Here is a 13,024-nt window from a genome sequence, read left to right on the forward strand (position 1 = left end):
CGCTTGGACGCAACTCCGAACGTTGGTTGGTATGAAGTCCAGCGTTCGCTGCAGCGACCTTTGAGGCATATGGAAGGGCGCTGTGATGTTGGCTTCTTCAATATCCAGTCTGAGTGGTCGGAGCCCAGTGGAGTCAGATTTTGTACCACTGAGCTAGGCGAAGTGTATGCTGATCCTGATGTTGATGACTCTGCTTCCTTGGAGGTGTTTAGATTGCATCCTCTCTTACGTTCGGAAGTTGGCGATGGCGTTGATGTATTTTCCCTGCAACGTGCTATCTTCATCGTTTCGGAATCCATTTCTTCTGAAACACCTGGCGATAATGGTGGTGGTGTCTTACTCATTGTTGCCACCTGCTTATTTGCGTTTGAATTTGAATTATCGTCGTTAGAAACTTCTTCTTCTTCCACCTGCTGGCTGATTGTTGAACTTGGAGAACTATTTAAACTGTATCGCAGCGACATCTACTGGTACCGACAGGAGTATTACCGTGGAGGCCACTGCATAGGCTACTTGAAGCCACCAGCAGTACCAATGCACTATGAGAGGCTTTGTCTCTTCTCCAAAATTGATGCCTGCCTGGCCATCAGATGATACAGATGTTGATTCTCACAGGGAACATGAAATATTTGTCCTGAATGAGTAAATTTATAATACCAATACAATGGTCCGTTACTGGACATTATAAATTCTCCAGCTAACTCATTCTTGGTTGCCTGGGTTTCGCCCCTGTGAGCTAAGTTGGACTCATCAGTTGGTACTTAGCACACCCACCAAGATGCAGGACAAATGGTTGATGGTGATTAAGCCTTGAGCAGACCCCTTAGTGTTATTCGACAGGAGTAGGATATGTGCCACACCAAGTTTCACCCTCTCCCTACCTCATTATCACCATCATACCACATCCAAATGCACAGGTCGTCCACGGGAGTCAAACAATACCTGTATTAGGCAAGCCGAACATGTCCTCAGACACTCCCAGGACTCAAAGCTATACAATAAATAAAATTTTAAAAATAAAGAGTCCATAGAATACAGTGTAGCATATATACCGTATACAATATTACAACTTCTTTTAATATAGTTAGAGAAAAGCTGACATCTCGTGTCCACATGTTTCTGACATTATAAAGAAGTAGAAATTAATGAAATCTTGCTTGGAATGAGTGTCGAAGAAGAGATGTGTTCATTGCGATGTCTAGGAACCCACCCAGAAGTACATTTACTTTTATAACCTAATGAAGAGCATTACACATCATTCTGATTGCCGAAGTAGCTACTCGTATTCTAATTGGCCAACATATCTTACCACGCGACATCATTCTCGTCAATCATGGCAATGAAATTCTGTTACCAACCAAGGCAGAAGAAAAGCACTAGTAAATGGAACATGAGAAGGAAACAATGTAGAATAAAGAAATGGAATAATGCGATATGAAACTTAATAGAATGTGCTGCAAGGAACTTGTAATTCACTTTTCCACTACCAGCCAACATAGAATGCGCTATACCAATCCAGACCAGAGACCTAAGGCCGCTTTGTGCCTCTAACCGGTGGGGCTTACTCCCTCTCATCCCCTTTGCTTGTCCCTATATGACTGGTCTTATCCAAGCCCTACCCTAACCTATCCAGACCAATGCTCTAGTCCAGGCCCTTCTCTAACCAATGCAGACCAATGGTCTTGTCCAGGCTTCTGAGACTCTGACCTAGGGGCTTAGTTCCTAAGTGAACAGGCTGGCAGCCTTGTGCACTCCTCGAACACGCACTCCGCGATAAGGCCGCGAGAAGTAAACAAAGGACTGTCGTTCCATGTGGTGAAAGTTTGGTAGCGAGGGAGCAACTATTGATTATATTTCCTGTGAAACAGAAACTAAAATAGGAAGTGGGAATAACATTTTGTAACTCTGATTATATTTGTGAGGAATAAACTTAGTTGTGACGTAAGTATTTAGAGAGGCTATTGCCTTCTGACTTCAAATCTCATGGCCTGCTCTGCACAACGAAATACACTTACTTTCATTGGGTTGGTAGCTTCATCCTCCTTCCTCTCATCCTCTTCCCGCTGCGCCTGCTCCTCCGCCAACTTGAGAGCCATGAAGTTACGAGTCGCCCCCGCTTCAATCTCGTAGTCTGTATTCCGAGGATCTGTCTTGAAGGAGATCTCTTGCAGGCAACGTGTGCACTAAAGGAATAATAATATAAAAAATAGCAGTGAGAGAACCTCCAAGAAAGTAATGTAGTTTAACATCATTATTAAACACTCCCCCATAGAGAGACTGACTCAAGGACAAAGTAAACAGTGCAAAACAAAAATATAAATCTTGAAAAAGACATGAAAATTAAGTGCAAATACAAATTCTTCAAGGGTATTAGTGATTATACAGTATGGCTAGTGAGCTTCATTTTACGACAATTACAGCAAAGTCATTATGTTGTGTCTGGAATAATAAAAATATTGATTTTACATCCCATTAATTACTTTCAAAGGTTTTTAGAGACAATGAGGTGCTGGAATTTTGTCCCCAAGATTTCTTTTACATGCTGGTAAATATACAGTAGTGAGAAAGGCTGGCATATTTAACCATTGGACAGAGTTGGGATCGAACCTGCCAATGAAGGCTCACAATGTCAGTGCAGGCTTGTATCACATTCCCTGTACACACAGGAAGGTTTCAGGGATGCTGGGACAGGACACTGCTAATATTATGGGACAGTTAAAATACGAGTCTTTGACTTAAGCTCACACAACCACCACTTGTCCCCTCAGACATGATCCTGAACACAAGGAAGTTTGCTAAGGCTTCTCTCAATTGGAAGCAGAAATATGCGAACTGCGAGTTCGGAAGATTTGTGTGATCTTTATGCATTAGGTACAACTCTGTTAGTGAGAAGAGCTCAGAAGGGGAGACAAGAGTGGTTTATATTTTATCGAAAACACAAATGTTTGGTGAATTTTCATGTATGTGGGCTGATCTGGAAAAGGATCAGAGACAGTACTTCGTTTAATTTTGCAGGAAATGTTTTCGATACATATTACAAAAAGTACAATATTAGTTAAAGAAGCACAGTAACTTTCGAGAAACGTCTAGCTGTAACTTTGAGGTAAGCAATGTTCATTTTGAAATGGGAAGCTGGAGAATTTCTTCCCTTCTATTTATTTTATCCAATTTTAACATTCATTTCCTAATTCCCAACCAGGCAAAGGAAATCTCTTATCCCAAAATATCCTTTGTAACAGTGGGAGGTAATAAAAATAGCGGAAATGATTCTCTTTCATCAGTGCGATAAAGCTTGGTTCAAGCGGCCGCAGCACTCGGGAGTATGTGTGCAGTTTCACTGTCAAGTCAAAGAATGATAACATTTATCTGAAATGAGAAACTTCATATTTATTTTCTGTAATTAGGATACTGGAGGCAAGTATTTATTGTACATGGCACCTCTAGAACATATTTTACAAAAAATAATCAGACGTAGGTATGAAGTGATCAGACGGGAAAATATAAATATTGCTACAGGTTTTTAATGAAAATTACTCTGAACTTGTGTTGTAAAGAATCTTCAGATATAAGAATTAAGTAAAGTGGTATAAAATGAATAAACTATATAAAATTAACTTTACCTGGCTCACCCATTTCTCTCCCACCTCACTCCATAACAACAACTATAGGGCCTACATCCAGCGTGTGGTAATAAGACTCTCGATGGTCCCACAAATACTTCCCAGCTTGTACCAGAGGTATCAGCTTTTCAGCATTTATGACAAAACACAGCTCTTTGGCAAAAAAATCCAAACCAATCTGGACAGTTCGCAGTTATTCGTGCATTAACTGACGAACAACGCTGGTTCCAACGGTTGCAGTCCCACTTGAATTCAGCCGTTTGGATTGTTCGGCCTTTTTCGTGCGTGTTCGCACGAATTCGTCATTGCAGCTTTTCGCAGGTTTCCTCTCCCAATGGATGAGAGCCCTAACTACAGGCACCCTCTACTTCCCAATGATGTCACAGCTCCACCCTACTTGAGTGGCACTAGAGAATGGAATCTACGCAGGTCATTTTGTTAAATTTCGCACCAGACAAGTTGAAACGCAATTCACAAGGGCGGGGAGAGACAAATGTGCACATACTCCATGTGGTAGACATATTTGGTTGGAACACAGAACAGTCTCTTCTGAGTGAGCATAGTGAGAGTGTGCAAAAATGAATACCTTCACTCAAGAAAAGCAACATTCTGATTTGTAGCAGAGAAAGGGATATTATCACAAAGACTGAAAAATGTAACAAGGAAGGAAAGACCAGGAAATGACTTCTGGAACATTTAAATATGCCACTACTACAAAGTGGTGAAGTACTTAGGTAAGGTGCCTCAGGGGTGGGGGTGGGCACATCTCCCCTAATCCCCATCTACTGTCCCAACTTAGTTACTGTCGGTGACAGGTTAGGTTCTGGTTTGCTAGAAAGAATTGTCAGTGACAGGGTTAGAATTAAGCTTGGTTACACCACTTACTATGATGTGTCAAAATTACTGACAGTGATTGGATCAGGTCTGTTCACCTGAAAGCATTTTATGTAACACAGTCACAGTAATGATCTATATTATCTTAATGTTGTTATTTACTGATCTCATCTTTGACACTGTAACGTTCCAGACGTTACAGTGTAATTATGTTAATTTTATTATGTGTAATTAATTCAAGAATTTAACGTCATGATATTTATTTTGGTATGTAATTGTATTATAATTCATGTTTAATCATTTGCTCACTATCATTTCATTACTTTGTAACTACGACTTGTAAACGAGGGCTGAATATTCTAATATTCACTTAGATTCTTGCGACATTTGTTTAAAATTAACTTGCAGTAGATTTCCGCTATCTTGCCACATCACCGAGGAAGGAGAAAGGACAGATTTAGACACCAAGTTCTGGGAAAGCGAGCACGTGTTCACGCGTCCCAACGTAAGCTACCGTATTTCGACCAGAATTATTCGAACTGATCACCGCCTATATTTTGAAAGGAGCGTCATATTGCCATGGATACTGAGAGAATGGACCAATAGAAGAACAGTTAATATCAGAGTTAAGACCCGTCAACTCTAATATCTGGAGTGGGGAGAGACATGTCATCTGATTGGACCACGTGTTGCGACCTGTAATTAGCACCAGTAAAGGTTATAAAAGGGCGTGCTGGAGCTCTTGGCTTGATCTGATCTCTTGCATCTCTTCTTGATCTCTACTACTGGACTCTGCTGCATTCTTCGGTATTATTATTATTCGTTTGATTCTGCGTTAGCATTCTACTTCATTACCACAACGTGGTACTTAGAAATTCTGAATGAGGGATGTAGAGCCACTCTCATCAGTAATTACGTACAGCACGGCTACAAGACCGGTTTGAACCAGTCTAAGTCAAGAGGTAGTATTAATCTAGATAGAAATGAAACTTCAAAGAATATTTTCAGTAAAGTTGGAAGGATTCTTAATTGAGTATCCTCTCCATATAACCCAAGGTGGTTCTTCTAACTATGACTTAGGGCTTATCTCCAATATATGGGATAGAGCATAATAGGGAGTGTTAGTTTTGAAGTCATCTTCCAATTAGTGGTGGATGCAATTTGCAAGGCAGGAATGGTACTTAGCTGCAGATGAAGAGATATCAAAGACGACCGATGAGGTTCCCGCTACAAGGATGGAAGCTTTCCAAGGACCAGCAGAACAAGACTAAATGGTGAGCAAGCGAGTTAAAGATATTGCAAGTTTTCGCGAAGTAGAGTCATTCAATTTTTTATTAAATTCATTTTCTATTTTAAATTCAGTTCTCGTTAAACCGTCGTCATTTATATTAAATATAATAAATAGTATTTTTCTAGTTTACTTTAATCAATTTGCCTTAATTAGCCTTTTAATTTCTAATTCTCCTGCTTAATGATTAGTGCACTATCACCTCACCCCTGTGATAAGAGTCTGTCCAAGCTTGATTATAAATTTTATCTTTAAGTCCTCAACTTAAAGATTGGCGCCCTTTGCTTGCTTGGTTGCATTTCTCATTTGATGATTGTTCTCAGAGAGGGGAAGTCACATAAATGCCGCTCCAACGTGTGGCGAGAAAATCATTAAGTACGGAGCAGTTAATAACAGTAACAATATCAGAATTCGTATTATGGGCAAAATTTGGATATCCACGTTTCATTAAGAGTGTTTGATTGTGGGAAGGGTCATGGCTGATCAGACGAAAGAGGAGAGGATGTTGCGCAGTGGACGGGCGATAAAAGGCAATAATGTATTGAGTTCAGAGGAAGAGCTGTGTAGTCTTGTAGAGGAAATTGAAGACAGAAGTGTAAGTAGTATGGAGAGTGAAGGCAAGCAGAAAGAAGTCAGTATGGAGTCAGATGATAGTAGGATGGGGGGCGAAGCGGAAGTAAACACTAACAATGAAAGTAATAATAATGATCAGTTAATGGGAATGATGCAGTTAATGTTAAGTAAGATAGAGGACAGTAAAACTGAAATTAAAAATGAATTGGAACAAACTAAATCTGAGCTTAAAGGTGAATTAGAACAAACTAAATCTGAACTTAAAGAACAGTTAGAGCAAACTAAAGCTGAATTAAGTAGGGAGATGAAGGAAAATAAGGAGGAAGCGAATCGGAGAATGGACGAACACAGTAGGCAGTTACGCGATCTGGTGGTAAAAAATGAACATTTTAATAAGCGATTAGAGGACCAGAAATGTGAATATGTACGACAAGGGAAAGAGATAGAAGAAAAGTTTGCGGAACAGAGAAGTGAATTCTTGGAATTAATGGGGAAGGAAAACAACTCTACTAGGGAGGAAGTAATGAGGCAGGTCACTAGTATTGATAAGAGAGTTGAGACTTAAAGAGGGGAAATACGGATATTTAAAGACCACGTACAACAAGAGATTGACACGGTAAAGCTTAGAATAGAAGATGAGACCCGGGCAAGTGAAGAAAGGTTTGCGATAGCTGAAGAGAATAAGATTGAAATTAGGACATTGAAAGAGAAGCAGGTTAATTTGGAGAGAGAAATTGATAGGAGAGACAGAGATGTAGAATGCCGGATGGAGAAAGCAGAAAATCAGTTAAAACAGGTGGCAAAGGATAAACAGGTTTTCACGGGAAGGCAATGTCTAGGAAATAGCTACATTAGGGAAATTGAACTACCTAAATTTAATGGGAAACAAACGAACCCGCTAGATTTCCTTAAGATGATAGAAAAACGATTTGAAAAGCGTCTAGAGGAAGGGTCTATGGACTGGGAAGACGTTATGGAAAATATTGACCATGCTTTTGTAGGAGAAACACGGTCTTGGTTCATGGTATATAGGCAGACGATGACGAACCTGAAAGAATTCAGAAATAAGTTTAGAGAGAAATTCTGGAATGAAGCGATACAAGCTCGGGAGAGAGAAAGGGTGGTATTTGGGAGGTACAAACAGCATGAAGGAGTTACTATGACCGAGTACTTCCTGGCACATGTCATGATTTGTCAGAACTTAGATGGTATAACCGAGGGGTCTGATGTAGTAAGACTACTTTTGAGACATTTTCCGGACAGGGTGAGAGAAGCGGCCTGTATGCAAAAAGTTGGAACTATTCAGGAGATGGAGAACCTACTAGGCAGTTTTGATGCGTTAGGTAACCTTAGAAGTAGAACGGAGAATATTCAGAACTTTAGTCATCACAACGGAATGAGACATAACGGTAGTACACAGAATCACAAAACTCGCAATCAGTTCAGACCTCAGCAGAACAGCAGGAGAGGAGCATCTGAATATAGGACAGGAAATTCCCAACGGAGGCCAGAGCAATGTACTAATGAGTCCAACGTCAATACACAAAGGGAACCTTTAAACTAACTAGAGGCTGTAATGTTAGGTCAGAATTCCAGCCTAGTGCGAAGGTAGCGAAGTGTCTTGCCATGAAAGTGTTACCATATGACCTCGATGTTAGAGACGATTTGTTGTATGAACCCGAGCAGAATAATGGAGATTCAAGTAATAAAGTAGTCAATCCCGTTGTTAAATTGAAAGTTTGGGGGGCGTGGGTTAAAGTTTTGATTGATTCTGGTAGCCAAATATCATGTATTAGTTCTCAGTGGTATGAGTCATTAGTGAAACAGGGTATTCAGTTGGAGGAAATGCCTGTTAAGTCTACTTTCATCATTACGGCTGTTGGAAAGAGGTCTAAGCAAATTTGTAAACAAGTAGCTGTCCCGATCTGCATTAATAATTCTATTAGCGTTCAGATATGTTTGGTAATTCCGCATTTGATATTTGATCTTATCTTGGGATCTGACTGGTTAACGTTAAAATTGGCTCAGTTAAATTACAATGATCTTGTGCTAAATTTGAGGTGGAATAATGAGGATATCAAGGTCAAGTTTGAGGAGGAAATTCAGAGGAAAACGGAAGTTAGTACAGTGTGGAGAATGAGAGAGGTTTCTAAAGTAAATGAAGAGGCTAATGAGGGCCTGAAGTTGTGTCAGTTGTGGATTCATGAGGATAAAAGATGTGGCTTGAAAGAAGCCGTAAGTAGTAATGAGTTAAATGAAATCCAGAAGGACAAGTTATATGAAGTGTTGTGTGAACACGTGGAGATTTTTTCCGAGAAACCTGGTGTTACCCATCTGTATGAACATTCTTTTTCTGTGCTGGATAAGACTCCATTCAGCGGACCGCGGTATCCGATACCACACAAATATGCAAAAGCTGTAGAGGATCAAATTCAAGCTATGTTAGCAGACGATGTGATTGAATTATCAAACAGTTAATATGTTAATCCCTTAATTGTCGTGCCTAAGTCTGATGGATCAATACGTTTGTGTATTGATGGCAGGGAGATGAACAGACGCATTGGTGCTGATCAGTTGAGATCACAAACCATTGAAGAGTTGATACAGAGTTTTCAGGGTAAGAGTTGGTTTTCTACGTTAGATCTTAGGAGTAGTTTTTGGCAGATACCTTTAAGATCAGAAGACAGGCCTCTTACTGCTTTCAGCTATAAGCATAGTTTGTACCAATTTAGGCGTGTTCCTTTTGGGACCCGTACGAGTTCGGCAGCTCTTATTCGCGCACTTAGTATTGCCTTGGGAGATGATACTGGAGATTATGCTACTATTTATATCGATGATTTGGTTATAGGATCTAGTACCTTTGAAGAGCACTTGGACCACTTGGAGAGGGTTTTTTCTAAATTAGAGTATGCTGGTTTTACTCTGAAACTTGACAAATGTGTTTTCAGTAGACGAGAGGTGACTTTTTTGGGGCACCGTGTATCGGCAATGGGAGTGACGCCTGAGAGCACAAGAATTGAAAAAATATTGAATACTACGACATCTAGAAATATTAAGGAGCTCAGATCGTATATTGGTGTATGTAATTTTTTCAGACGATTTGTAGTGAGATTTGGTAACTTACTAGAGCCATTTAGAGAACTATTGAAAGCTGGCAGTAAGTGGGAATGGACACAGGATCATGATAGAGCTTTCCTAAAATTAAAAGAAGGATTCAGGCAGGCGGTTGTTTTGAGATACCCCATGCCCGATAGGAAGTATGTGTTGCTGACGGACGCATCTCACTGTGGTATCGCTGGGGCACTATGTCAAGTAGATGATGATGGTAATTTAGGGATTGTGTCTTTAGCTTCCAGAGGTTTAAGTGCTGCTGAAAAGCGTTATACTATAACGGAACTTGAATTCTTAGCCATCGTATACTCCCTGAGTAAATTTAGGATGTATGTTTTAGGTACCGAATTTGAAATTAGGACGGATCATCATGCTCTTTCTTTTGTATCCAAGTGTAAATTATCATCTAACAGAGTTAGTAGATGGATACTCGCCCTACAAGAGTATGAGTTTAAGGTAACTCACGTTAAGGGAAAGAATAATGTCCTTGCTGATTTATTGTCACGTGATCCGAAGTTGTGCGAAGAAGGTAGCCTTCTAGAGCCACGTGAGGGCATTATTATATGTACATGTCTGTCTAAGGAAAATGAAACTGCTCTAAATAGACTACGTAACCTATTGGTTGAACAGTCGGTAGACGAAGAATGTCGGGAACCTTTGTCTGTACTTCAGGGAGGAGAGCAGCTCACTGTGTCGCATGGTAGGCACACGTACAAACTGGTTAACGGGTTTCTAGCCAGGAAATGTAGCGAGGATCTCTGGGGGATTTGTGTACCCAAAGCGCTACGTGTGGAATTGATTTGGTTTATCCACAAGGAATTAGGACATTTTGGAGCTAATAAAGTTCTGTATGAGATCCGACAGAATTTTATATGGGACAAGATGGGAAGAGATATAAGAAAAATTCTTTCCACTTGCGATCTGTGTCAGCGTAGCAAAGTTCCTAACCGCTATTTAGAAGGACCTCGTCAGGCAGTAATCTCAGAAAGACCTGGTGACTTGGTGTGTACTGATTTATTTGGACCTGTGGTTAAGGGACAGTTTGGCTTCCAATATATTTTAGTCATTATTGATGCCTTCTCGAAATTAGTCAGATTATACGGTATGAGAAAAGCCACTGGAAAATCTTGTAGTCGTATAATCAAAGAGAAGTATATCCCTGAATTAGGTACTCCTCTTAGAATATTATCAGACAGTGGACCGCAATTTATTTCGAGAAAATGGAAGTCCATAATTAGAGAGCTAGGTATTACACAGGTTCATTCATCTATTAGATACCCTCAGGGCAATATGTGTGAGCGCGTTATGAAAGAGTTATCTCGCATGTTTAGATGCTTAGTGTTCGATAAGCATACAGCCTGGGTGGCTCATTTATCCCGCATAGAGACATGGATCAATGCAGTTCAACATGAAAGCACTAGATTGACGCCGTCACAAGTTCATTTTGGTTGTAAGCCTCAGAATGAACTAGTGAGAGTGTTAGGTTTGCCTGAGGAACCACCTCGTAATGCTGAATTTTACGTACGATTGGCACGGGAGAACCTGATTAAATCTGGAGATAAACGTAGAAGGCAACAGAAACGTAAGGTACTGGATAACTTTGAGGTAGGTGATATGGTTTTGGTGAGAGTTCCCATGTTATCAAATAGTGAGGATAAGGTAACTAAGAAATTTTTTCTGTTATATCAAGGCCCTTATAAAGTACATCGTAAACTTGGACCCTGTGCTTACAAGTTAGCGGATGGCGAGAGCGTAATGAATGGTTCATATAACATTAGTAGTTTAAGGAGATACCTGTCGTGTGAGGTGGCTGAACCGGATTGTGAGATATAGGTCAGTAACTCGGGGAAGTTGCTACTTGTTATGTCAGACTACGAGTGGATAAGTTTACGTCTCTATTGTGGTGGTATTTCCTAGTTGTGTTTGTAAACAAGGGAGGTGTTTGTGTAGCGGTAGAATTACGCTCGTTCATTGACGATAGATCATCTGTTTTCCGTATGTGAGGCCATGAAATTTTATATATTTGTTTTCTGAGATGTTACAGAAGGCTAATTAAAGCTGACGACGGCAAATAATTAATTTTCCCGTATGTGCATTTCTAACTTGCAATAATTTTACCGTGAGCTTAAATCACGTGTGTATTCGAGTGAAGTGTATTGCATCCTGCTTCAAGATAAGGTTGAAACATTCGAAAGAGTGATAAAAGTGTAAATTGTATCATTTGTTTTCCATGTTTCTAATGTATAAGATTGGAAGAGAATGTGTTACTGCTATATAGCAAAGAATGTCTGAGAGATGGGGAGTAAAAGGACAGATAGACACTCGGCAGAGTCTATAATCTGAAATTGTATATATATTATGTTATATTTTCTAGGATAATCTTGTTTTTTTTTTTACAAAAGTGAAAAGTTGCTCATGTTGGGCATAATTTAGCAGCTAAACCTCAAGATGAACTGAAATAACAGACAGTCGCAATGGTAAGCAGTCTAAGAGAGATATGATGGAAAGAGTGAGAGATAATTAATTGTATGAAAATACTGTCGCTCGTTATGGGCAGGTAATTGAGGTATTTCAAGTTAATGTGGGAGTAAGTGTGTGAGTTCTCAACTCATATGATATTTGTTAAGAACTCATGGGGGCGTATGTAACGTTCCAGACGTTACAGTGTAATTATGTTAATTTTATTATGTGTAATTAATTCAAGAATTTAACGTCATGATATTTATTTTGGTATGTAATTGTATTATAATTCATGTTTAATCATTTGCTCACTATCATTTCATTACTTTGTAACTACGACTTGTAAACGAGGGCTGAATATTCTAATATTCACTTAGATTCTTGCGACATTTGTTTAAAATTAACTTGCAGTAGATTTCCGCTATCTTGCCACATCACCGAGGAAGGAGAAAGGACAGATTTAGACACCAAGTTCTGGGAAAGCGAGCACGTGTTCACGCGTCCCAACGTAAGCTACCGTATTTCGACCAGAATTATTCGAACTGATCACCGCCTATATTTTGAAAGGAGCGTCATATTGCCATGGATACTGAGAGAATGGACCAATAGAAGAACAGTTAATATCAGAGTTAAGACCCGTCAACTCTAATATCTGGAGTGGGGAGAGACATGTCATCTGATTGGACCACGTGTTGCGACCTGTAATTAGCACCAGTAAAGGTTATAAAAGGGCGTGCTGGAGCTCTTGGCTTGATCTGATCTCTTGCATCTCTTCTTGATCTCTACTACTGGACTCTGCTGCATTCTTCGGTATTATTATTATTCGTTTGATTCTGCGTTAGCATTCTACTTCATTACCACAACGTGGTACTTAGAAATTCTGAATGAGGGATGTAGAGCCACTCTCATCAGTAATTACGTACAGCACGGCTACAAGACCGGTTTGAACCAGTCTAAGTCAAGAGGTAGTATTAATCTAGATAGAAATGAAACTTCAAAGAATATTTTCAGTAAAGTTGGAAGGATTCTTAATTGAGTATCCTCTCCATATAACCCAAGGTGGTTCTTCTAACTATGACTTAGGGCTTATCTCCAATATATGGGATAGAGCATAATAGGGAGTGTTAGTTTTGAAGTC

At 39.8% G+C, this 13,024-nt stretch overlaps 1 protein-coding gene across 1 annotated transcript in view; it reads right to left on the reverse strand.

Annotated features, from left to right (window-relative positions):
* LOC136884348 (splicing factor YJU2) overlaps positions 1 to 13,024 on the reverse strand; it is a 59,338-nt gene that overhangs the window by 40,665 nt on the left and 5,649 nt on the right. The window contains exon 4 of the mRNA XM_067156461.2: positions 2,016 to 2,183. Coding sequence (XP_067012562.1) covers positions 2,016 to 2,183 — 168 coding nt within the window. The remainder of the gene's footprint in view (positions 1 to 2,015; positions 2,184 to 13,024) is intronic.

Source organism: Anabrus simplex, chromosome 12, assembly GCF_040414725.1.
Source record: "Anabrus simplex isolate iqAnaSimp1 chromosome 12, ASM4041472v1, whole genome shotgun sequence".
Classification (NCBI taxonomy): domain Eukaryota; kingdom Metazoa; phylum Arthropoda; class Insecta; order Orthoptera; family Tettigoniidae; genus Anabrus; species Anabrus simplex.